This window comes from Protopterus annectens, chromosome 7.part0 (assembly GCF_019279795.1).
Source record: "Protopterus annectens isolate FY-2018-M chromosome 7.part0, PAN1.0, whole genome shotgun sequence".
Lineage (NCBI taxonomy): Eukaryota > Metazoa > Chordata > Ceratodontiformes > Protopteridae > Protopterus > Protopterus annectens.
This window is the reverse complement of record NC_056739.1, coordinates 10,786,894-10,814,370: the sequence shown is the minus strand read 5'-3', so window position 1 is coordinate 10,814,370 and position 27,477 is coordinate 10,786,894. Positions and strand designations below refer to the sequence as shown.

General features: G+C 37.8%; 1 protein-coding gene across 1 annotated transcript in view; it reads right to left on the bottom strand.

The window, feature by feature from the left end:
• Nucleotides 1-521: 521 nt before the first annotated feature.
• Nucleotides 522-27,477, bottom strand: part of LOC122805770 (sodium-coupled monocarboxylate transporter 1-like) — a 515,621-nt gene continuing 488,665 nt past the window's right edge. The window contains exons 13-16 of the mRNA XM_044076038.1: nucleotides 17,022-17,045; nucleotides 7,150-7,163; nucleotides 1,063-1,166; nucleotides 522-643 (exon numbers count right to left, since the gene is read on the bottom strand). Of these exons, the coding sequence (XP_043931973.1) occupies nucleotides 522-643; nucleotides 1,063-1,166; nucleotides 7,150-7,163; nucleotides 17,022-17,045 (264 nt within the window). The remainder of the gene's footprint in view (nucleotides 644-1,062; nucleotides 1,167-7,149; nucleotides 7,164-17,021; nucleotides 17,046-27,477) is intronic.

Genomic DNA, 27,477 nt, shown 5'->3' with positions numbered 1-27,477 from the left:
CTACATAGGGTAATAGTAGCTGTATCCATTCTTTTCATCAAAATAAGTAAATGGAGTAATACAATTAAGTCTGCATATGACAGAGAATATCTTATTACTTAAAACAGCACATATATCAATGAATGTCTTTTTTTTTTAATTATTACATCATGGAAAAACATAACTAAAAGCAGCACTGTGGGAGCTTTGATCACTTGTACTGAGGGTACCAAGATGGAATGGAATTATAACAAACACACACATGCACACGCACACATACGTGTACAAGTGTGCTTGTGTGTCGATGTATGCAGATTTCTGTTTGGACAGTGGTAATAATTTTTAAGCCTCATATCTGAGACATTATGCACCTAGAGTTACCAAAGTTTATCAGTGACTGATCTTTGCATTCTTTATTCTGCTTCCTTAATACAACAGATCTCATTTTGCATTTATTGCAGTGTGTAATAAATAAGTTATTGCATACTTCCTTCTTGTGTAACTACTAAAGGGCTAATAAAGCCACATAGAAGGAACAGCCATTAATTGAAGGCAGACTTGTGTTTGATATGGAGAACAGGAGTGTCCCACAAGATACTTCCTGTGACATCAGTAAGGAAGGATTGTTGTGTAAGTATAACGCTGGTCTCTGTTTTAACTACAGCTGAAAAACAGGACAGAGAAGTCACTTTGGAGACTGGATCATAAAGAAAATTTATACAAGCTATGATAGTATCTCAGCTGCATAGCAGTTATCCACTGGAGCTGTCAAATATAAAACTACAAGTCTAATAATTACCATGAGGTAGTCTATACTGAAGTTGTTACAGCTGGAAAGAAAGAATTTTCTAGGTGGTAAGTATGAGGTGGCAAAGAAATCTTGTCCCTTATGGTTTAGACCTATCAGCTGGCACATTGCCTGGATATTGTGTTCTGATGACTATGAATGCAATTCTGAAATAAACTAACTTTGTTAATCATGCACTCCGCCTGGAACATGTCCATTTATTTTCAACATGCACCATGTTAACAATGCCTGATGGTGATAATGATAATTATAATAATATAATAAGAATACTGTACCTGCCATTAAGCTGACTATAAGGCCCAAGATCATGGTCGACAAAAATCCAACTGGGGTTAAGAAGAGATAGGATAATGAATACCATGAGTCTGCAATTGCTGGTCTAAACACAAAATATAAAAATTGGGTCAGTAGTGTTATGCACTATTTTGTACCTTAGTCATAATAAAAATAAAAGAAAAAAAATTACTTCACTTTTAGGTATTCCAGCGCAATACAGAATATTGTACATGATATTATAATAAATGCAAAAAAGTTCAGTAGCAAATGATGTTCATAGGTTCAGAGATATATATTAGGCTAACGACCACCAGAGCCTTTATAAGCCTAACAGTACAGCTCATCTCAATTGTGTCCCTGTGTGTCATGGATGATTATTAGATGGAGTACATTAATTAGGACATTTCCAGAGATTATATGAGGAGGCATGTTAGCTTGGGCATTGCTGTCTGTCTGTATCAGAGACCTGAGGGCCAGATCTGGTATGAATTTCTGATAGCCTATCCATTGGTCAAAGTTACACTTAAATAGGGTTAGGAATGGACTCTGCTTCACATGAGTGGGGAGTCTTTTCCAGATTATGGGGATCCTCTGAGAGACATATCTATCTCACCAACATAACTTGTTCATGTCACAAGCAAAATTTAAATCCCTGGATCTAGTGGTTCTGATGCTGTTTATGGGAGGAAAAGATTGCCTCTCAGTCTTCTGCGGGAGGCCAAGTATAGAGACAGAGTTTTAAGGCAATCTGCATAGGACAATGTGTTTATATTCTAAAGTCTCCTCATAAGGAACCTTTGTCAGTGTTCCAGCTGTTGCATATCTCTAATCAGGTGCATGAGGAAGGGGGCATTATACTCAATGATGGGTCTGATAAGGGCCGAATAAGCTGGCACTATGACTTCCTTGGATGTGGATTCCATGCCCTTACGTATAAGCTGGGTGACACAGAATGATTTTCTTACCATATTGGCCACATGTTGCTCAAAGGCCAAATCACTGTCTAGGGACTTCCAAGATGGCTGCAAACTGAGTAACAGCTTAATTTCAGTTCTTCCATTGTGAAAGCAGAAACTCTGAATAGAGACCCATTGAATTTGTCTTTTGGGGTAAATTTCAATTACTGGCTAGTAAATGCACTGCTTGGATGGCAGCAAAGAAGAAATACAGAGAACCTGAAAGAAAATCTACCACAAAAGGTGAGGAGAAAACACTGGCTGGGAAGAATTCTACAGCTGCTCAGCAAAAAAAAAAAAAAAAAAAATGTTCAAGCTCCAGTTCTGCACAAAACATGACTTCCAGTAACCTAGAGGAAAACATATGTTCAAAGTTGATTAAAATAAATGAAACACTGAATGAGATATCAACTCAAATACAAAAGGCTGGAAAAAATGGAAGAAGCTTTAAACAGATATTCAGATGATTTGATAAAACTGCAAAAATCAGAGGTTGAAATGAAGTAAAAGGCAAAACATGGTAGAATTAGAGGACAGAGCATGTAGGGAAAGATGAGATGTTCTGCTGTATCAGAGAAGATGGAAGGAGCAGACTGTATTAATTTTATGAAAGCACACGCAAGCATCTGGACTGGTATTCCACAGCAGGATTTGTTAATTGAAAGGGCAAATTGTGTGTATGCTCCATATCTGTCCATTAGAAAGCAGCCAAAACCTCTAATAGTAAAGATGCAATCCTACTAGTAGAAAGACTGGATTCTAACAAAACTGTGGTAGAAGGACAAAGTACTAAAAGATGGTGACAGTAGAATGTTTATGTAAAATGATTACTCACTTACACTAGACAGAAGAGGAGTACATTTATTCCAGTAATCAGGGAATGTCAAGAGGCAGGTGTGAGATAAAAACTGCAGTATGCAGATATCTTCAGAGTATTTTTCCTGGAGGGTCAAAGTAATTTTTTTGATGCAGAACATGCTGAAGAGGAAATGCAGAAGTTTGTCCAACAAAACATGAGCTGTCAAACAGCAGAGGATTCTGTTTCTTATTCTTCTGATAATTAAGCTCATAGAGAGATTATGCCAATAATCCAGAGGGAAGCAGAAAGTAAGAAAATACCACTGTTTGTGGGTCTTGATGCAGAGAAAGCATTTGACAGCATAAGCTGGGTTTTTATGATTAGGGCAATGGAAGCATTTGCATTCCTTGACACAATAATAATGATAATTAGAATATATGAAGGATTGGAGGTGAAACTTAATGTGGGGGGTTCCTCTCTGATAAGGTATATACTGAACAGAGGAACCAGGCAGGGTGTCCTCTTTCACCGTTGTTATTTGCATTTTAGAACCATTGTCAAAGAAAATAAGGGACTCAGAAATTCAAGGATATAGTTGGTGTGGTAATTGGGAAAAGTTGGCTTTATTCACAGATGATATTATTTTGTATCTGATGAAACCAGAAAAGGACATTTCAGTGTTGTGGAACATTTTGAGACAGTTTCAGATCTTTTCGGGATGAAGTTTGAGCTGAATTTGTCAGCAACCAAATTCACTATATCACTCTCTGCTCAGTGAAGGTGGCACCATTGAACAGTTCAGCACACTGATGTGTGCTGCTTTTGAGGTTTCAGACATAGCTGTAGAAGGCCTTGTGGTTGTCTTTAGCCTGTGAGGCTATTTTGACCTTGTAATTGGTCTTGTTGGACTTTAATTTGTCCTCTTATCTTCCTCTTTTGTTAATTAGAGAGGTCCTGTCATTTTGGGTGTTTCTCTTCCTGATTTTAACTATGATTTTTTTTCCTTTTGTTATATACTCTTTTAAAGTTAGGATTCCACCAGTGTGGTATGTTTTTAGAGTTTTTTGGGGAGTAGGGCTTACTTCTAGTAGGTACAGCATCCTCTACACAATCATTTACATAGTTGTAAAAGGTCTGCATGAACAATTCGGCATAGGTTGCTGGGAACTCGTGGCTGAGAAGGGCATTGAAGTTTGACAAACTATCACTTAATAGAATGTAGTTTGCTTTGGAGTAGTGCCTGTTACTAGGTTTGCTGGGGTTACTGAGTTGATTTTTATTTTGAAGGAGACTGGAGGAGTGCAGCTGTTTCCCATATTGGTGAGTACCAGGGCCAGAATGTTCGAACCTCTGGAGGGTGTGCATACTATCTGGTCAAGGGGATTTCTGTTTATAATGTCCAAGAATCATTGTGGCTGGGAGTATGAGGCAGTGTATATTTCCAAGTCTATAGAGGTGTAGTTTCCCATGAATAGGGTTTTTGGTATAATGGTGAGGGTCTCTCCTGTAAGTCTAAGTATGAGTTATGGGATTCTAGGAGTATAGAGGGTGACCTATAGTTTGCTAGGATATGGTATGGGACTTTGTCTATGGTGATTTGCATGTGGGTAAATTCCAGAGCATTGTCCTGTTAAACCAACCAAGAATTATACTTGTTGCTAATATAGATTGAATCAATGACAATTCCTTTTGTTCCTGGCCAATGGTCTAAATGTGTGGAAGGCATTGAAGCCTTGCACTGCCGGAGTGGTTTCTGTGGATTTAAATCATGTCTTAGTAATGACACAAATGTCTATATTCTCCAGAGTGAGAAGAGCTTGTAGGGTGTGGAGTCTTGTTTAGGCTCCTAACATTAAGCACTGACACCTTTAGGTTTTATGTTCTATGTTGGTAGGTTTGTCAATTTGGCATTGCCTAAAAAAGGCTCTAAGGGGGTGAATAAAGTTTTAGCCAGTATTTAGAAGCCTAGGGGAGACAGGTGCAAATCATCCTTTGCAAAGCAGTGGGGTTTGTTAATTATGTCCTTCCATACTGACAAATATTGAATCCCTCAGGAAAGACACCAGAAACTAAGCTACTTACTGAGGTCAATCATCTTTTGTTCATATTGTGGCAGCATCCTTGGTGAAGGCAGAATGCTGCTCAATGGACGGCACATACCTGTCTGAGACACATATTCAGAAAGATCAACAATGTCTCTCTTCATATAGTGTAGGGAAACACATCTCAGGTAATTAACCCATACATGGACTATGATAGAATCATACTGGTACCCGTGGTGTGGTGACTTCTGTGCGTGCTTAACCTGGTGGATTCTGGCTCCAGATAACTAACTGTTATCTTCTCCTTGTTGTCTGGTAAGGGGGGCACCTGTGTGTCATGCTATGGAGTCCCCTATGACAAAAGACCTGGGTAATGTGTTTGCTTGCCTTATGGGCTTCACTTTTGGGGGTCTTATGGGTATAGATGCATGTGTGATGTGTGGTGTTTGGTGTTGCTTTTGTAAGTGCTTTAGAGATTGCTAGGACAGGCATTGTCATTTATAGGCTTAGGAGATTTTTGAGGTTTGGAAAGATTTCTATTTAGTGTTTCAGCATATGTTGGTGTGTGTGTGTGTGTGTGTGTGTGTGTGTGTGTGTGTGTGTGTGTGTGTGCTGGATGTAGTGTGTGTGCTCTTGACAACTTTGTTTGTATGAGAGATTTTTACCTCCAGTGAAATTGTTTATGTGCTTATTTTGCATACTGTGTTTATTTCTGTAAGGGCTAAATGGTTATCTTTGAACAAGACAGAATTACTCGATTGTCTCAGGATGCCCACATTTATCAAGCTGGCTACCTAGACATTTGGAATTTGCTTATCCATGTTGTCTGGACCTGTATGTGGATGGACTACTGTCGGTTGTGGATTGTGTTATACAGAGGTCTCCTTGGTTGGTCTCTGAGCTTTGCCACTAGACTAGGTTAGATTTTTGCTAAGATTTGATAGTAGTGCTGCTTAATATGCAAACTAGCTGTTCTTAGCTTGTCTCCATGAAATGGCTTTCTTCTAGCCAAAGGTAGTTTTACATATAAAATTTGCTTTCTGGGCATTTGTGTCTGTACAGGGCACTGCTAACCTTTTGATAGAAAAACACCAAAAACGATTGCCTGTGAGTGTAATGCTACAACACAACAAATTAAACTACTTTGACAATGCAGTTTCAAGTATAAGGGATCTTTAGAATGATTTAAAGGCACCATCAACAAAAAAGCAAAAATAAAGCAATACCATTCTAAATGGTTAATTGAAGTGCAAAATGATAAAATAAATCTCTTGTCTGCCGAGGATGGAGCAGGATTAGCTTAGAACCCCCCCCCCCCATAATGTGGCGAGGGCACCAAGCAGATGGCAGCTCTGTAAAAATGAGCAGGAGACAATTTATAGTAAGGGAGATTTACTCAAGTGCAATAATGTTTTTTTTTTTTTTTTTTTTTTTTTTTTTGGGTGGGCACTTAGTATTATGGATATATGGAAAACAATGAGTGGGAAAGTACTTAAATAGGTTACACAACACACAGTAGCAATGACAGATGGGAGGGAGGGGCCCTAGAAGTCAGATTACCATAAGGGGCAGAAGTGAGAGACACAGCCTTTTAAAACCGCGACAAGATGGAGGGTTGGGGAAACATTCAAACTGTAGCTCTAGTCCTATGGTTAGAATTACACCAAACTTTTAGCTTAATCTCTTAGTCTCAGTGGGGGCTGGGGCAGACTCAAAGAATGGGAAAAATAGTAGCAAGGTAGACAGAAAGGCACTGGAATGCAACTTTAAGCAGGTATATGCAGTTTTAAAAAGTACAGAAGCACAAATCTTGGAGCAGAATCCACAATACTGCGACTACTGCAGTCCTACCACAGACTAAAACACCAGACTATGCAAAAATTTACCAGTAATGCTATTTATGGTAAAAATGTTTTAATAATTGACTAAATGAGGCTCAAACATGGCAGTAGTTCACAGTTTCCACCCACCCCTGGATACTATAAATTTATACTCTAACCTTCCTGTAAAGTCCCTGCCCTTTCACACCAATTAGCCAATCATTTTACATCCCACTTACCCCTCCCCTACCTTGCTCTGCATTTCCCTATTTCTTACACTCCTCACACTTCCTTTTACCTCTATAGCACAATTAAGTTTCTCCCTCCCTACTTCTACCCAACCCTGCCTTCTTTTTATTCACATACACAACTTTATCCTGTCTTTCTCCCTGTTTTTGCCTATTGTTCCTCCCTCAAACTTCCTAGCTTTCCTACAAAGACTTCCGACAATCAACATTTCTGTCTCCACTTCTCTATAGCATACTCACATATACAAACAACATGCTGCAATACTTCCTCTTAACTCCCTTTCTGTTCCTCCTCACTGGTTTGTCATCTTATCACACTAACCTGCTGTACCCTCCACTATCTCCTACTCTTAGCTAAGTTTCATCCTTCCATAGCAAAACCCTTCACTTCTATATCTCCCCCACCCTCTTCAATACCTACTATATGCAGTTTCGCAAATTAAAACATTTAAATCCTTCTCCCTCTTCCCCGAAACACAAGCTCAGATCCACTACTCTCTATTTCTATTTAACTAAACCAGACTTTCATACTAGAACACTCCCACTTCATGGAGATATCCACCCCAACCCTCGTCCATTTCCTTCCTCCAACAATACCACCTCCACCACAAATACTGGCCACCAACTTCCCACCGCTCTAACTAAACATCTGTCTATCTACTCAATTAACCTACAAAGTCTCCCAAACAAAATAACAAAACTAAATGCTTGGGTTGCCCACCACCCTCCCCACATCTTAACACTCTTAGAAACCTAGCTCAAATCTCATATCAAAAACTCAGAACCCCCCCCCCCCCAGATATAACAGTCTCCAGCTTGACAGGCTTTCCAAAAAGGGGGAAGGTGTTGCTATCATGTACTTTGAACAGCTCAGCCTCTCCACCTTCTCCCTACCCCTTCCTTCCTGATGTCTCCCATGCAGAACGTACCATTCTCAACTGTCACCTTAACCCACACAAAAATTTGCCATAGCATCTGTTTATATATCTCCTGTTAACAATATTCCAGTTCTTGAATCTACTTTATCCTGGATCACCCAACATCTATCTTATGAGATAATCATACTAGGTGATGTCAACATTGATTGGAATTAACTCTCCCCTACTCCCCTACCCTTAGTATTAACCTCTTTGGTTTTAGTCAACTGATTTTTGCTCCCACCCACATCAACAAAAACTCCATCTCCACCCTTGATTGAATTTTAACTTCCTATCCTAATCATTACCATAATCCCACTACTTTACAAGACACCTTAAGTGATCAACTCCCAGTCTCAATACTAAGACTACCTCCCCAAACTCCAAAAAGCCACCTTTATAGAGACTGCCTCTACCTGTCCAAATTCAACACAGAAAATTTCGACCACCAAGTCTCCCTTATAAACTGGAATCACCTTTATACTCTTCCTCTAAATGAAGCCGTTCTTGCATTTAACAATACTTTCCTAAGCAAATAAACACTCTAGCCCCAACCAGGAAAATTAGGATCAAACCTAATACAGCACCCTGGCTCTCTAAAGCTACCCTATCCACCATGAAACTTAGAGACAGTACCTGGAAAAAATGGATAAATACAAAATATTTTTCTCTTCACCTTAAATTCAAAGAACTAAGAAACCTTACAAAAAATTCATTACTCCAGATGAGAAAAAAATATATTAAGAAGCGCAATCCACCCACACCTCAAACCCTAAAAAATGTTGGTACACCATAAACAATATTCTCCACCCAGGTAAACCTTCTAAGCTCAGCTCCTTCCCCAATAAATCTCCTCTTGAAACTGACACCCTTTCAAACAGCTACTTCATTGAATTTATTTGCAAACTAACACCCCCGACAATAACCAATCACAGCCCCTCAGCCCCTCCACCACTTACCTCCATACAGCCTTCTCCCTGAAACCTGTTTCCACTACCTATATAAAATCCCTCTTGCAGAAACTTAAAAAACATGCTCTCCTTCCTTTGACAACCTACCCTTTCAATTTCTCAAACTTGCAGCCAGTTCTATAGCATATCCCATCTCTGTCCTTATCAACCATTCTATCAAAGAATCTATAGTCCCTGAAATTTGGAAATGCTTTTTTACTATTCCACTGCACAAAGGAGGAAACTCTACTGATAATTTTAATTTCCACCCAAAAGCCATCTTCTCCCCTCTCTCTAAAGTTCTAGAGAACTACATTTGTGGTCAGCTTCTTAAATATCTACTTTAGGAAAACCTCCTTACCCCCTCTCAGCAAGGATTTAGACCCCATCACACCACATCTACAGCCCTTCTATCCATCACCTAGACTATAGCAGAGGCTAGAGATAACAATAAACTGGTATCATGTATTTTCATGGACCTCTCAAAAGCATTTGACACCATCTCCTACCCTAAATTCCTTACTAAACTAACTGAACTTAACCTCTCTTCATCCACTATGCTCTGGTTCTCTAGCTATCTTAATAACAGACAGCAATCTGATAGATGACAGACCTCCTGCTCGTCTTTCTTACCTATCCAAACCGGTGTCCCTGAAGGATCCATTCTAGGTCCCCTTCTCTTTACTATTTTTACTAACAATCTATGCTCAGCCTGCTGTATCTCATCATTGATCCAGTACGCTGATGATTCTACTCCAATTACCATCTCTATTAACCCTACCAAACTTCACTCCCTCACACAGACTGCTTTAAACACCATTGAACACTGATTAATCGATAATCAACTCATTCTTAACCCAAAGAAAAACAAATTCTTCTTTACCTTCCTAGATCAATGTCCAGCCTTAAAACTTCCTCCAGTCTCTCTTCCCTAAATAACACCATCATTCATCCTGACTCTGATACCAAACTTCTAGGAATTACAATTGATGATGAACTGAAATTTGAACTCCATATCCAAAAATCCATCAAAAAGACCAATCAAAAATTTTGATTACTGTACAGAAACAAAAACTTCTTATCCATCACCTCTAGGACTTCTCTTGCTCAAGCCTACCTCCTACCTGTCTACTCTACTCTTCCCCTATATTTGTCCACCTACAAGTAAATCTTTTAACCAAACTTGAACAAACTTACAACCAAATAGCTAGATGTCCCTGTAACTGCCCTTATAAATCACAACACTGCCTTGTCCTCAAAGAACTACAGTGGCGTAAATTCCTTCAACTACTCCTCTCTCACCTACAGATGACACACTCTCTTCTTTACAAACCTGAAATCTGTCCCTGTCTGTCCACCCTCCTAACTCTATACAAACCCTGTCAGTATCTCTGTACTGTTGATCAAATGCTACTGGACACCTACAGGCCAAATAAAACAACAGGTAGACTACTCTACAAATGCTCCTTATCTCAGACTTGGAACAAACTCTCAACTTATCTATGTTCTCCTCAGTCTTCGATCCATTTCAAAAGAGAATTAAAACACTCCCTTCTAACTCTCCCTCCTGCTCTTGTCACCACCCTACCCACTACAATCCTCTGCCAACCATCTGTCTACAGCAGTTTCTCCTTTCCTTCCTGGTACATTACCTTTATAATAACTAGTTACCTTTATAATAACTAGTACTGTAATACCTTCGCTGTGCATCTGACTAACACTATACTTAATCTCATATTTAGCTGTGCCTTTCACTAACACTATACTTAAATCTCTTATTTTTCTCCCACTTAGCTACTAAGGATCCCTGTCCTCCTCTCTCCTCGTATCGCTGTTTCTCTCATGCTCTGGAGTCTTATGTATTCCTCCCCTCCACTTAGCCGTTCTATTTAATTACCTCTTCTTCATCTCTTCCAATTTGGTTCAATCATTAAGATGTATTGGGGGCTTATTTATGTATTTATTTGTTTGGTATTGCAAAGCTACATTTTGTTCAATCTGTTCGTTTACTAGTTTGTTAACTTCCATTTGGCACAAATGTATGTAGTTATGTAGTCATATCACCTAAATGAAACTGTTATTGTTAGTGTCATGGATATGTTGTATGTGAACCTTTTCTCCTCGTGTCTCCACTGAAAATGGGCCACTGGCCCAGTTGGACTAACCCGGTTAACACAAGACAAATAAATAAAAAATAAATAAATAAACTGTGAATGAAGCTGCAAGAATGAGGCCTCAAGATGGGTTCAAAATGCAAAAAGCTACCTTTTACATGGAATTATCTGATTTTGGCAATAGAAGAGTGAGTATATGTCTAAACAATGCCAAAATCATGCAGTAATACACAATATTCCCACTACTGCAAACAAAGCTACAAGACTAAGGTCCCAGAACAAACTTAAAAAAAAACATGCAGAATGGTAACTTTTTTTGTCTAAAACTTGGACAAAAAGCAGAGAAGTATCAAAAAGTATCACCACACAGGTCACTATAAGTGCAACGTAAAATATTTAAGCAGAATTTAAATAAGTTTTTTTTCTTCCCTTTTGATGACAAATTGGTACCTCACTCTTTGGGGCTTTCCGCACCTCTCAGAGACTTGAGCGAAAAACTGAAGATATGCTAGAAATATTTAACACATTTATTTATTTATTTATTTACATATTTATTTGTTTGCATTTGTTTACCAGGATGGTCCAGTTGGGCCAGAAGTGCCCATTTTTAGTGTAGTCCCGTAGAGAAAAGCTCCACATATAAGACATTTCACATACAATAGAGAATTTACATTAATAAAGATATTTAGTACATATCATTGGCAGCTTATACAATTGATGAAAGAAAACAGTACATAAGCAATCATTCTCAAATCAAAGATATTATACAAGCAATACAGATTATATACATGAGAACATTCCATATGAGTAGCTTTCAGCTAGCAAAATTTATATAGGACACTTCATGCAGTGGGTGCAAAGCAGATACAGGAATTAATTAGAACCAGGTACTTAAACTTTTCACACGTTTAGGAGGAGTAATAACTGAGTGATAGACCTTATGAGTCCTGTTGCAGGAATTAGCAAAGTCGGTGGATATTGTTGCAGATATAAGTGGTGGTATGATATTAAGGTAGGCTGCGAGAGTACCTGAAAATCTTGCCTGGTTCAATGGTAGGTCTACAAGGGTTAGGAAGAGAAGGAAGTAGACAGGAGGGATCAATGCTAGAACAATGAGGGTTAGTAGAAGAGGGAAGTGGATAGGATGGAGAGATGGTGTAAGACAGGTGGATGTGAAAGGAGGACGCCAGAGTAGTAGAGTGGGGGTAAGAATAGTTGTGATGGTTGAAGTTAGGTTATATGAGATGTGGTGTTAGCACATGTGCACAGCCAAGATGAGGAGAGGTGTTGTTTCAGAGGTGGCTTGAAGAGGGTTACTGAGCGGGTGGATCTAAGTGATGGGGGAGGGAGTTCCAAAGTTTTGTGATGGTAAAGGAGTAAAGCATGTGGTCAGCCGAAAATTTGAGTTTTTCTATATTTACGAGCAGTTGGTTGTTGGATCGGAGTGGTCTGATAGGATGGTATAAAATAAGTATAGAAGATAGAGCAGGTTATATGGATGGATTATGAATGAGTTTGTGAGCTGTAGTTAGTTGGATAAAGGTGAGATAGTCGGGGAGTTCAAGCCATTTTAAGTTGCGTAATGATAAGCAGTGGTGGGATGAGTAGGAGGCATTAGTTACTAACTTAGCAATTTTGTTGTAGCATGAGTCTAGTTTGGACTTTAGAGAGGAGTGAATGTTGGTGAGGAGGGGGGCACCATATAAAAGAGAGGGTAATAGAAAAGAAGAGACAAGGTAAAGTTGGGCTGATGCACTGAGTAGATGTTTGTGACAGTAGATAGTGCCAAGCTTTTGATGTGCCTTTTTGACATTGGACTGGATTTGCAGGTCAAATGTGAGGTTTTTGTCTGTGTTAAGACCAAAACTAGAGATGTACAAATATTGTAAAGTTAATACAGCATTGCCACATCAGAATGCAGCACACTAGCTGCTATGTAAACATTGATATCCATTGTGAGGAGTGGAAGAACTTTGGAGTAGGAGGCACTCCCATAGCTGACCACTCCTTCAAACACAATTGTACTAGAGTGTTCCAAGGTAAAGGTGACCCCCAGTGAAAATCCATCCCTCTCGGAGGAAGCCTGAACCAACTACCAACTACCCAGGAGTCAGATCGCATAGATTGAATGAGGCACTCCCATAACTGACCACTCCTTCAAACGCAATTGTACGAGAGTGTCCCAAGGTAAAGGTGACCCCAGGGAAAACCCATCCCTCTTAGAGGAAGCCTGAACCAACTACCAACTACCCAGGAGTCAGACCACATATACTAAATGTACATGATAAAATACCTGGTATTACTAATTTTTGTTTCTGTCCCTTGGTCTCTGACTATACGGTTTCACTGTACATCACCCCTCATTTCCCTAGGCTCTCTCTACCCAATAACACCCTCCATTCCACTTACTTCTCAACCCCTCCTGTGATTTAATAGGAATTTTTTTTGTTGAAACCTTACATAGTGTTATATCCATTTAACTCTCATACTTAATACCTACTGCTAGTTAATAGACAGCATTTTGTGCAATCCAAACACAGTATTTATAGACATTGATGCCCACTCTTTTCTCCATTTAGTATTTTTCTACACTTGACAAATCTCTCATCTGAAGGCTCTGTTACTGTGTAGCCCCCTCTACCTGTTTCCTTTCTCCTGTACCTTTCCTCCATCACTATATCTATTACAGCTTACCTTACTGATTGTTTTTCTTCTCCCAGAGGTGCTCTAGGGGCCAGGGCCAGTCATTACCCCCTCCCCCTCCCTTATAGTCTAACAGCCAAATCTACTTGCTAAATACTCTTGCCTTTCCCCTTTTCCACCTCTTATTTCTCAAGGTAAATCCTATTTCCCACCTAGCTACTCCCATGATGCCTTGCTCCATTTAAAAAACATCTCCTGCTTGGGGCCCCCTCTCTTCTACTCTACCCTTCCTCTAAAAGCCACTATGGACCCTATGGTGTTGCATGTGTGCTGTTGCGGTAACCAGGACGTGTGAATTCCTACATATAGGGAACACAAGCTGTAAGCATATACCTAGCTCTCATTTATGTGCTCTGTTACTGTTGTTTGTAATCTGTGAGCATTTTTGTTTTTTTGTAGGAGCAAAGTTATAGTTTTTGTTTGATTATATGTTAGTGATTTATATAAGTGTAATAAGATCCTGTTAGCGTTACTGCCACAGCTGTAACTTTCTAACTATATTTTTTTAATTATCTTTCTGTTACCAACTGTGTGGTGGGGACAGGCACTTTAAAGGAGTGACTGTATTGTTTTGTTTGAATAAGCATAATCTGTCGGTTAAATTTATCTGTAGACATTACCGATTAGCAATACCTAATGTTTAGAACTTTACAATACTAGTTACATGTGCAGAACGCACCTAGAACCAAGCTGCTAATCAGTGCATATTATTACATTGCGTCCTACATTTAGTAATGCTGTTTTAACTAAAGGACATCTCTGACAAGTCTGGCTATCTGTGCTTTGCAAACAATTGGATTCAAATGATGTTTGTTGAACATTGGCAACTTATTACTAATGCTCTTTGATATATATCGAGAGATTAGTTAAAAATTGTACAGCTCTGTTGCTGTCAATATCATTGCCTGAGACTGCATTCTCCACTGCTGTACTCTAAGTTTTTCAGTGTGTTGTTATTACGACATGTTGATGTTGCATTTCTAAGTAGCAGAATAAGCGTTTATTAAACTCATGAATAGGGAATGCAAACTAGCCATCTCTAGTCTCCACATATTTATAATTTGGCTTTCATAAATTGGTACAATAATTGCTTTGCACTGTGTTAACTGCCTAATATTTTTGCTAAGACACTTACCCTTTCACTATTTTTTAAGTGTACAGCAAGCTTCTATCAATAGTACATTAATTATTTATCACATAATGCATTCCACTCTTATTAGGTGGCACTCCCATAACTGACCACTCCTTCAAATGCAATTGTACCAGAGTGTCCCAAGGCAAAGGTGATCCCAGTGAAAATCCATCCCTCTTGGAGGAAGCCTGAACCAACTCCCAACTATCCAGGAGTCAGACTGTATATATTGAATGTACATGATAAAATATCCGCTATTACTATTTTTTGTTTCTGTCCCTCAGTCTCCGACTATACGGTTTCACTGTACATCATAACCAAGAATAGCAAACAGACCGAAGATACAAAAATCCAATTCCACAGCCACAGAAAATATCCAAGACTTTATTGACAAGTTGAGTGCTTTCTTACAACAATCGAAACTTCTTCAGAACATTTTCCATATGCACACATCTCTCTTAAATATCCATTAAAACCACCCCACCCATCCAATTATGTAATCACATAATAAATAAACACTTAAAGTCAACCACATCTTAAAACATGTTCAAATACTAAGAACATTATAAATAATTAACCATGTTTTAAGAGAACAAAAATGGCATAAATGGCTCACTTAAATTCATGTATGCTACAAAATGCACGTATTGTAAAAATAATAATAAATGTGTAATATATTTTATATATATATATATATATATATATATATATATATACCATTAATATAAAACATAATAAATATATATATATATATATATATATATATATATATATGGATCTACTTTAGATGTTTGACAGTTCAGAACATCGACAGCTATTTGAACGAGACCACAAGATCAACAAATCACTTAAACGAAAGTACATATGAATGACATCCCATATAGATGAAAATGGAAATACAGAAAGTGAAAAATATAGACATACACTGAATTATAAATAATATGTCCAGTGAAATACAACAATTAAGTGTACTGAGACATGTATTCACGCTGCTATACTCTACAAATCAATCCGCTAATTATGGCAAATTCACGCTGCTATGCACTACAAATCAAACTGCAAATTATGGCAACGATGTGCAATGCACCACATTGCTGTTAGGGTACTAAAGATGGAAGCTCCTGGTATAGTAGGTACTGCCTATAAAACCATTACTTCCCAGAAAGGGAAATAATTACTTGTGGTAGATAATTATATTTACTATCTTGAAAGATATAGGGCTAACAGAAGATACTGGTGTTGTAAATATAAAATAAGTGACAGTTGCAGAGGCAGAGCTAAAACAACATTGATGCCTACAGGTGATATTTTACATAAGTCCGTACCGCATAACTATACGGCTGAACCGGGTGAAGTAGAAAGATACAAAGTTTGTAATGAGGTGAAAATATGGGCAATGTATAGCCATGATACTCTGTGTTTAATTCTTCAAGATTGCTGTGGCCTCCACTTCTCTTGAGTCAATCTCTCATGTACCTCATAGGAAAGCTTTGTTGCAACAAGTTGGACGTGTTCGCCGTAAACAAACTTCCTATTATGGAGGTGCAGAAGTGACTTTAGACAACATTGATTTCTCAATGTTCCCATTGAAAGATGGTGAATTTGTTAGTAGGAGAAAGTATGATAGTAGTTCTGAAACTAAAGTGGTAGTGTTTAGCACAGTAAGCAATTTGCAGGACTTGAGCCATGCCACTATTTGGATGATGGACGGCACGTTCTTTGGCAAAAGTCTGAATATTAGGCAACTTTATTCTATTCACGGATTTGTGAAGTATGGCACTCATAGTCAGGCTATTCCATTATTGTATGCATTCTTGTCTAAGAAATCCCTAAAATGTTACAATTACTTGTGGCATTGTGTTTTCCATTTGTTGTCAGATCATAACTTTGATGTAACTGTGAGATTCGTGTTGTGCGACTTTGAAATTGCAGCCCTTAAAAGCGTCAGACTAAATGTTCCTAATGCCAAATCTAAGGGCTGCCTCTTCCATTTTTGTCAAAATGTATGGCGCAAGGTTCAAAGTTTAGGTTTAACTAGGCACTATAACATCTCAAACATTCCAACTTGCAGTCAAGAGACTTGTCGCTCTATCATTCTTACAGGAGAATGAAGTGCAGTCAACATTCGAATCACTAACACAGGGCTTTCCGCAGGAGGGACAAGAATTAGTAAAGTCCTTCTCCGATTGGTATATTCATAGTGGCACATCATGAGGGCCACCCACATGATAAATGAAGATGAAATATTTGAAGCTGAAGTGGAGTTTATTGCCCAACTTTTTGAGAGGAGGGGGTACCCCACTAGTATGGTACAAAAGATTGGTAGGGAAGTGACAATAAAAAGGTATAATGGGGTATATAAACCCATTTTGAAAGCAGGTGGAACAGGTGGTCCTGATTAATTCCTGTTGGACCGGGTGAAGAACATTAATGGACCCTTTAGTTTCATTGCCACATTTAATTTGGATGGTGAGGAAATAGTGGAAATTATTAGATGGAATTGGGGTATTTTGGCCTGTGATGACCATCTTATTGATAAAACTGGAAACAACCTATGGTAGTTTTCAGGAAAGATAGGTCATTTAAGAACATACTGCAATCCAACAATAACAATAAAAAGGAGATAAAAGTTGGTTTTGTCCCTTTAAGAATAAATGGAAATTTTAAATGTGGAATGGGCATTTGTTGTAAGAGTCTATTGGAAACCAAGGATAGATTTATATTAAACAACAGGCCATTACATATTACAGGCCATTTCAATTGTAATAGCATGAATGTGGTGTATTTGGCCAAGTGCCAAATGTGTTCAGCATTCTATGTGGGAAAGACCTGTAGGAAATTCAAGGATAGGATGAGGGAACATGTATTGCATATAAGAAATCAGAAAGTTACAAATGCCTTGAGTAGACATGTACAAGAATTTAATGATCATACCTTTAGGTTTTAGTGCTTTAACAAATTGTTTTATATATATATATATATATATATATATATATATATATATATATATATATATATATATATATATATATATATTTATTTATTTATTTATTATGTTTTATATTAATTGCATATATATATATATATATATATACATATATATATATATATTACACATTTATTATTATTTTTACAACACATGCATTTTGTAGCATACATGAATTTAAGCAAGCCATTTATGCCGTTTCTTTTCTCTTAAAACATGGTTAATTATTTATAATGTTCTTAGTATTTGAACATGTTTTAAGACATGGTTGACTTTAAGTATTTATTATGTTGTTACATAATTGGATGGGTGGGTGGTTTTAATGGATATTTAAGAGAGATGTGTGCATATGGAAAATGTTCTGAAGAAGTCTTGATTGTGGGAAGAAAGCGCTCAACTTGTCAATAAAGTCTTAGATATTTTCTATGGCTGTGAAATTGTATTTTTGTATCTTTTCACTGTACATCACCCCTCACTTCCCAAGGCTCTCTCTACCCAATAACACCCTCCATTCCACTTAATTCTCAACCCATCCAGTGATTTAATAGGAAGCAATATTGTTGAAATCTTACATAGTGTTATATATATTTAATGTTCATACTTAATACCTACTGCTAGTTAATAGACAGGCTTTTGTGCAATCCAAACACAGTGTTTCTTGACATTGATACCCACTCCTTCCTCCAGTTAGTGTTTTTCTACACCTGACAAATCTCTTACTCAAAAGCTTTATTACTGTGCCTTTCTGTCTAGCCCCCACTACCTGTTTCCTCTTTCCTAAGGCAACTTTTTCTCTGAAAATAACTATAACTTATCCATTTCATCCTCTCTCCTCTACCTTTCCTCCATCACTATATCTATTACAACTTACCTTACTGATTGTTTTTCTTCTCCCAGAGCTGCTCTAGGGGCCAGGGCCAGCCTGTTCTTTTTGCCCTTTGGGCTCACTCCGCTCCCCTTCCCTACCCCCATTCCCACCCACCCCCTGTTCAATTACATTTATACCTAGTAACCCCAACCACATAGCAAGCAATCACAATCCACACCTCTACTAGTTAACATACTCAGCTGAACACACTAGAAAGCATGCCTATTATAGGAGTACCTAAAAGTGATAATCTCCACCCCTCCTGTTAACTATATCTTATTACTTAAATACATATCTCTACACATCCCTTCTACTACCTGAAAACACACAAACCTACACAAATACTCTTGCCATCAACTACCCAGTATATCTACCTCTCTCCACATAATAATTTCAAATTACCTTAATTAAAATGTGTCACCTTAAAAAGACTTACTTACGCATAACACTCCTCCAAACCATCGGTACTTCTATGCTACTACTCTTATGCTTCCTCACCTCATACCACACTCTTCTACAGTACAACATTCCCCCTCCCTGGCAGACCTCACCACCTACACATCCAAATAAACAATTCAACTATACTATATCTCCATCCCTTTCTCTACCACATCCTCAGACCTCCACCTACACAAAATCCATCATCTAAGATAATTTCCCACACCTCTGAAAAGCTAGAAAAACTACTAGACAAGCTTGTCAAACACTGCTCACACATACTTAATCAGTTAAACCAGTCCAGAGACATACACCCCAGTCCTGGTCCCTCTCCAACACCCACAATAGTAAATAACTGTAACACAACCAACCTTGGAACTCTACAGGAAAGACAAATCCACCTTACTCCTCCTTAACATGAATGTCAGAAGTATTGCTAACAAAGTGCATGACCTGCATGCCCTAGTGTCTTTTTACTCTCTAGATATATTAATAATAAGTGCAACTTAGCTAAAACCCAACATTAACAATATGAAATCACTCCTCCAGGATACAACATTCTTTGAAAAGACAGGATAACAAGAAAGGATGGAGGTCTAGCTCTTTTATTTAAAAATACCCTAACCACTTAGACATAAACATTCCTGAATGTGACAATGCTGAACTCATCTTTGCCAAATTAAAGATTAACCTCAAAAACACATTAATAATATAGGTGGTTATATCCCACCAGGAGACAATATCCCCACTCTAGAAAACATACTACTTTGGACTTCCAACTCCTTCCCACAAGAAACAATCATGTTGGGTGAATTCAATATTGATTGGCTTAATTGCTCCTCAGAAAATCCATCATCCCTTATAAACCTCCATGGGTTTACCCGAATCATCACCTCCCCTACAAAGACTGATAAATCTTCCAAACGACAGTCAATCCTGGACTGCATCTTGGTAACAACCACTCTCTAGCATCTCAATCTGGCTGCCTACCAGACATTCTAACTGACCATCAGGCAACTTTTCTTCTTAGGACCTGGACTCACCAAGTTATCCAGCCCACCATCTGCCTAATCAGAAACAAAAAAATAATTCAATCTAAATAGTTTCATCACCACTCTAAATAGTTGTAACTGGGAACCCCTTAAACAGCTACCTCTAGAAGACTAGCAAACTCATTCAACAGCACATTCTTATACATTCTAAACTACCATGCACCCCCTAGAGCTATCAGAGTTAAATCTAATTATGCACCCTATCTAACAAAAGAATGTAGATCCCCACTTAAAGCTAGAGACAAAGCCTTGGAACAATTTCATAAAATCAAAACCCAAATTGCTACCTAGAACTTTGGAATAAAGCTAAAAAACAAGTAAAAATAGACAAAATCAACTACTACCAAAACATCCAAAATACACAATCAAGACACCCTCATAAATTCTGGGCAGCTATTAATAACATACTTCATCCAGGTAAATCCTCTACCCCCACCCCAACAACTAATAATTCTGACAATATAGCAACCCAATTCAATAAATTCTTTACAGAAACTGTCCAAACCCTAGCTAACTCTCTAGGTATTGTAGGCAACCCTACCCCTATTATCCCCCCAGAGTAGTACCAAATCCCTAGAATCCATCTACTATTTTCACTTACACCCAGTATCTGTTAAATCTATAACACAACTACTTCAAAAACTGAAACCAACAACCCTAGCCACTGACAACCTTCCAGGAGAATTTCTACAAACTGCAGCTGACGCAATAGCCTATCCAGTAGTCATACTTATTAATCAATCAATATCTGAAAGCCAGGTGCCTGTAATATGGAAATCCTTTCACATTTTACCAGTATACAAGGGTGGAAATGCCACTGAAGTCCCCAATTATTGCCCAACTGCCATTTTATCTCCCTTATCCAAAATGCTAGAAAGAGTCATGCACACTCAACTAATGGATTATCTTCTGATACATAAATTACTATCAAACACCCAACAGGGTTTCCATCCCTTTCACAGCACCACCACAACATTACTGTCCTTTACTAACACAGTGAACCACCACAGAAATAACAGAAAAATTTGTATCTGCCATATTTTTAGACATATCCAAAGCCTTTGACATGGTAAATTACAATAAACTCATCAATAGTCTCTCCACCCTAAACCTCAACAGTTACAATAAACTCATCAATATTCTCTCCACCCTAAACTACAGCAGTTCCGTTATCACATGGTTCCAAAGCTACCTAGCAGGATGACTGCAAGCCATCCAATGGCAGCGCCAACTTTCCCCTCTTCTTCCAATTACCTTAGGGGTTCCACGAGGCTCAATCCTTGGACCTCTACTATTCTCTTTATTCACTAACCAGTTGAGCACCTCTGTAGTACAATACGCTGACAACTCTACACTAATATGTGCAGCCCTCATACTACAAGCCCCCCACACCATAACCCAATAATCATTTCTGACTGTAGAAACATAGCTCACTAACTCCCAGCTCATTCTAAATCCCAGCAAAACTAAGTTCCTTCTTTTTAGCCCAACTAATCCCCATTAATTTCCCAATCCTTTAATATCTTGCCCAGAAACAAAACTATAATCACCCCAATTACTCACACTAAACTGCTTAGGGTCAAAATTGACAATAACTTGAAATTTGACATTCACATAGCCCAAGCTATCAAAAAGGTTCACAAGAAAATAGGACTCCTGTACAGAAATAAACAATTTCTTACAAGCAACACAAAAGCTACCATAGCTCACACACACCTCCTGTACAGAAATAAACAATTTCTTACAAGCAACACAAAAGCTACCATAGCTCACACACACCTCCTGTACAGAAATAAATAATTTCTTACAAGCAACACAAAAGCTACCATAGCTCACACACCTCCTATCTGCCTTCCTCTATGCCTGTCCAGTATTCACCAACCTCTGGAGAACTGACTTATTCCAACTGGAATCTTGCTACAATAAAATAGCAACATTTGCCACTGATGCCCCATACAGATCACAGCATTGTACATCACTTAAACAGCTAAATTGGCTTGAACTCCTCCAGCTTCTACACTTTAATCAACTAACCTTTGCTCACAAAATTCTCCACCAGCCTGATAAAACCCCTTTGTCCATAATCTCATTTAGCCATACACTACTACCCAATCTCTTCGCTCCAGTAATCAACACCTTCTTGATACCACCAAAGCCAACAATTTCGCTGGGAAATCTCTCTTCTCTAACTCCATCCCTAAAATATGAAATAAACTGCCAACCCCAATTATTTCCAACAGCTCTATCTCACAATTCAAAAAGCTGCTTAAGTCACACCTTGTGGACAGCTGGTTATGCACTTGTCACTCCCCTGGATTGGTCTTTCCTATTTCCTAGATATAATACCACCCATTATTTTAGTTTAATCTAACAGCAATTATTAACTGCAACTGTAGGTAAATAATCTTCTTTACTTTTGTATCTGAAGCATGATTATGTATAATGGAACTTCTGCCATGTAAAAAAATGTGTTCTTCAACATTATGTAACTGATATTTCCCATCAATGTGGTATTTTGTAATGTTTGTAATCTGCTGAGATGTCTTTAACTGCTACTCTCTGTATACTTTTATATGGTAACAATATGCCTGTAATTGGAGCTTTTCTCCTGGGCCTCCAATGAAAAGGAATTGTTTCCAGTCGGACTTTCCTGGTAAACAAATGCAAAATAAAATAAAAATAATAATAAATAAATAAAGTATATTTGTCCTTTTCTTGATCTTACATACCTACATATGGGTATTTGCCAGTCCCATGTAGCAATCAACAGCCAGAATAATGGAGCTAAGATAAGGACCTTTAACTGAGTTCTGCCATTATACCTGTTTATCACTAGGGGAGACTGCAGATGCACTTCCCTTAGTTTATGACATCACCATCCAAAAGCATCAGTGTTATTAGCAATACTGAGCTGTCAGTATCTTTTTAAATGTATATTCTTATAAATGCAAGAGTGTGTGTGTGTGTGTGTGTGTGTGTGTGTGTGTGTGTGTGTGTGTGTGTGTGTGTGTGTGTGTGTCTATATATATATAGCACAACTTGATGGTCTATGATTTTGATGAACTGTGACATGTCTCTTACCTGTCAGTAACATGTGCACTTGGCAACCTGCATGGCAGTCATATAAATATATACAATGTGTATGTTATATAGCAGACTATTCTGTTTCGTTTTCTCTGTTTCCTTGAAGTTGAATCTTATTTCGTTCTTCCTCTGTTTCCTCATACTATTTCATTCTGCGCATGCATACCAAATAATGTTAAATTGCCTTGTTCTCAGTGTATTAGGTCTCACTAATTTAGACAGTGTCTGGCTCTCCCTCTCCCTCAAGCATCAGTGCAATCAGTTCAAGGAGCTTTTTGCTCAGACTGTCTGCATGTGTTGAAGTGCACCTAATGTGGTGATAATGTTATATCTTTAAGGTACTAGTACAGTAACTGTTGTTTGATGACCACTCATTAATCTGAGTTTGTCAAAGTCGGCTATCAAATGCATAGACACTGACATTGAACAGCAAAGAATATTTATTTTTTTAATTAATTTGTTCATTCCATTTGTTCACAAGGATTGTCCAACAGGGTAAAAGTCCATTTTCAATGGTGGCACAGTGTTTACAACAGTATAATTAACCATACTTAAATGAAAACTAAACAGTTCATAACAAAAATACTTCTATTTTGTTAGTACAGCTCTACTGAGCATGTGCAGATGAGATAAAAATATGACTAAAGGTAAAATAATGTATCATCATCACATGTAAAATTCAGCAATGCATTTGCTTACACAGCACTACAAATTACACCTACCTAAGCTTGATGGAGGTCTACTTATGGACAGTACAGGGGGCCTATGTAGAGATCGCAAAAGACAAATGTGTTCTTGCATACAACTGCCTGTGTCGGAAAGGACTCCCATGATTAAAATTTATACCAGTGTGTGGAATATCTGGAGGCCTGGTGATTAGTTCAGCACACCAGGGGATGGATTCAGCCAAGAACAGTACTGGCAAATGCCCCTCTACCCATAACAGAGCAGGTGAGGAGATCAATTGCTGTGTGAGTGCATGTGTACTACAGAAAGTGAAAGCCCTTAGCACCTAAGGAGTCTGACAATGGAAGTAAAATCAAGTAAGTGAAAAAGTTTTTTATTTTAAAAAGCAAAAAAGCCAACTCTGTCTAGGTAGTATAAATGAATATTAAGTAGCAACATTACTGTGATGGACTTCAGGATGTACTGCTGTCAAGAGATATTTTCTTGACCTATTCTTCAGTAAGAACTGTGAACATGCTGCCCAGTGGTACAACTAACAACTTCAGGTAATGAAAATGGCAAACGACTGAGAATGTAATCAAGGGGTCTGCTGTAAGGACAAACAATGGAGTATTTAATCAGAGTCCCACTGATGGATGCCTTTGGATTTGAAATTATCTTGTCAATGCACTAATACTGAACCTGAAGTGCAAACAGAAGCTTACATCTAAGTGCCCACGTGTGCTTGGTGGCTGAAGAGGATGCACTCAGTGGTTATTACTGATTTCTTTAGCACAGCAGCACATAATTAATTAATTAATTAATTAATTAATTAATTAATTAACATTTGGAGACTGAGAAACTCTGACTCTGACTGGGTCAGGAACCCATTTTCAGCAGAGGCCCAGGGAGAAAAACTCCAAAAATAATGCAGACATAAAGATTTTAACAGTTATAGCTAAATATTATATAGGTTTTAATACAAATTCAAACATTAGTAGTTTTTACAGTTAACAAAAGCTTATGTATATCTCTAGACATAATACAATTTGTCATGAAGATAAATAACATTTGCAGCAAATTATAGAAGTTCAGTCTAAAATTCTAGTTTTGAGATGAGCAGTACTGGCAGAGCAGATTTAGTTCTACAAAAGACAGAAAATATATTAGTTTTGTTTTCAGTGTATAAGGGTAGAACTTATGTAATGATGAATGTAACACACAGGGAAGAGAAAAAGAGTGTATAAAGACAGAGGAGGTAAGGGATTTTTGAAGGAGAGGAAGTGAAGGTAAGGAGGTAAATGTAGATAGCTACTGAAAGAGATATAGGAGGGTATTATAGTGAGACAGTTAGGGAGGTTAAGGTGATAGATAGTCTGAGGGATATAGGATTAAATTGTAGTGAGAGATTTGTCAAAAGAAGCCAGTATACTAGAATAAGATAAGAAGTTGTATTTGTAGCAGTTCAGGAGAAATAGAGAGCAGGAATTAGAAAGAAATAGAGAAGTAAAAAAATCCAGGTGATGGGATAGGGAGATAGCTGATGATGAGATAATGTATGGAGGGGTAAGAGGAAGTCAATGGAGATAGATTAAGTATGGTAGACTTAAGTTAAAGAGCAAGGGCATATGTCAGAGTTGAGAAAGTGACTGTTTAGTGTAATTTTGTAAGTCTTAAAGGAATTTAAGGCACTAATACTTGGAGTTACATCATTCCATAGTCTTGCAATGGCATAGGAGTAGAGGCTATGTCCAGCTCTTTTGTTAGGTTTGCATACATTTAAAAGCTATTTATCTGTGGAACTGAGATTGCAGGATAGTTTAAATATAGTTGAGTCCTGACTGACCTGTCATAAGTGTGTGTTTAGTGATATATTTTTTTATTTTTTTTTGGTCAGAGTCACTATAGGCAGTAAATCACAAGATTTAGTTTACATCCATCTTATTTGTGTCTTCTCCTGTCACGAAATTGGAAAATTATTGCGTTTTTCCTTTTTTAATTTCTCCAGGTCTTTTGGGGTTCTAATACCATGATGGGAATGAACCCCATTCCTAAGTCAAAGTATGATTAAAGCTCATGAAATCAGTATTGTTTCAATCTTTGATATTAGCCAGTAGTGCTCTTTGCAGCACCTGTGATGTGCCTAGTAATGACTTCTTCTGCAGTTTGTACAGCATTACATGCATCTGTAACATATCTAAGTATGACTGTGAATTCTTTTTTATAAGACCCATTGCTGCTACTACTACTGGAACTGTCTGGGTATCCTTCTTCCACATTGCCCTCATTTCTGCAAATCATGAGAATTTAATCAAGGGGTCTGCTGTAAGGACAAACAATGGAGTATTTAATCAGAGGCCCACTGATGGATGCCTTTGGATTTGTGTCTCTCTGTACGTAAGACACTGCACTCACAGGGTGTAGCAGTTTCAATGATCAATGCTACTTTTATCTTCTTTTATGGACTACTATATCTGATTTTCTCACATCTATTTTTTGAACTGTTGGAAATGGGTGATCCCATGTGATATAAACTTCATCATTTTCTATAATGCTTTGTGGCTTATGTTTCCAGTGTTTTTCAGCTGCTGCAGTATTATAATATTTGTACAATCCCCAATACAAGTTTTGCCACACTATTATGCTTTTCAGTATATAGTCCTTCTGCCATTAGTATATCACAACCAGCAACAAAATGTGTGATTGTTTTCAATTTTGTTTTACAAAACCTACATTTGTCTGTTTCTTCCACATGTTCAGTGGACTTTGTAAACCAAAGTTTATGTACTCCACTATCTTTGTCCGCCAATATTAACCTTTTGTCTTTTGTTTTAAATTTACTTCTCCTTAACCAATCCTGCATTTAATCTTGATCAACATGAGGCTGTTCCAAGAGTTTTCTATACTTGCAACTATATTTATGCATTTTCCACATTTCTTGCCTTCTCGTCTGATCCTTCACCTTATGTTCTTTCTTTTTTTTTTTTTTTTTTTTGGCATATTCAGTTGCTGCCTGATTTTTATCTACTTCTGGTTTGATTTCCATTCCCACGTGAAGCTGATATGCTACTGCTAAACTAAGCAAGGAAGTAATCTTAGAATTGTTCACCTCATGTTTCAAAATTTTCACTACATTTGGGTCTTGTGAGGTCAGCAGATATGTATGCAGTCCCACAACTGTAGATTTATACATGTAGTCAATTTCAAGACAGCCCATACCTCCTTCAGAATGGGGAATATATTGTCTTGGTATACAATGATTTTTATAAATCATTTGATAAGCATGAAGCATCCTTCTTGTTTTCCTGTCCAACCTATCCAACATCTTTTGGGGCCAGTCAATCACTCCAAAACTGTTTGGTTTATAGCTTGGACTTTATTCCTATATGGCAACGCTGTGTTCAGTATTAATTTTAGTCTTCTAAAGTATTCCTTACTAAGTTTTATTTGCATTTGGTCATGTTTTATTGTTGATCCTGCATCAATTCCAAAAATATTTATACACTCCCTCTTGCTCAAGATATTTTAAATCACATTCCTGTCCCAGTCTAGTATTTTCTTGGTGCTGCAGCTTTCCTGCTTTAAAAGTTGCTTTTGCATGTTTATTAAGACCAAATGGCATTCTTACATCATCTGAAA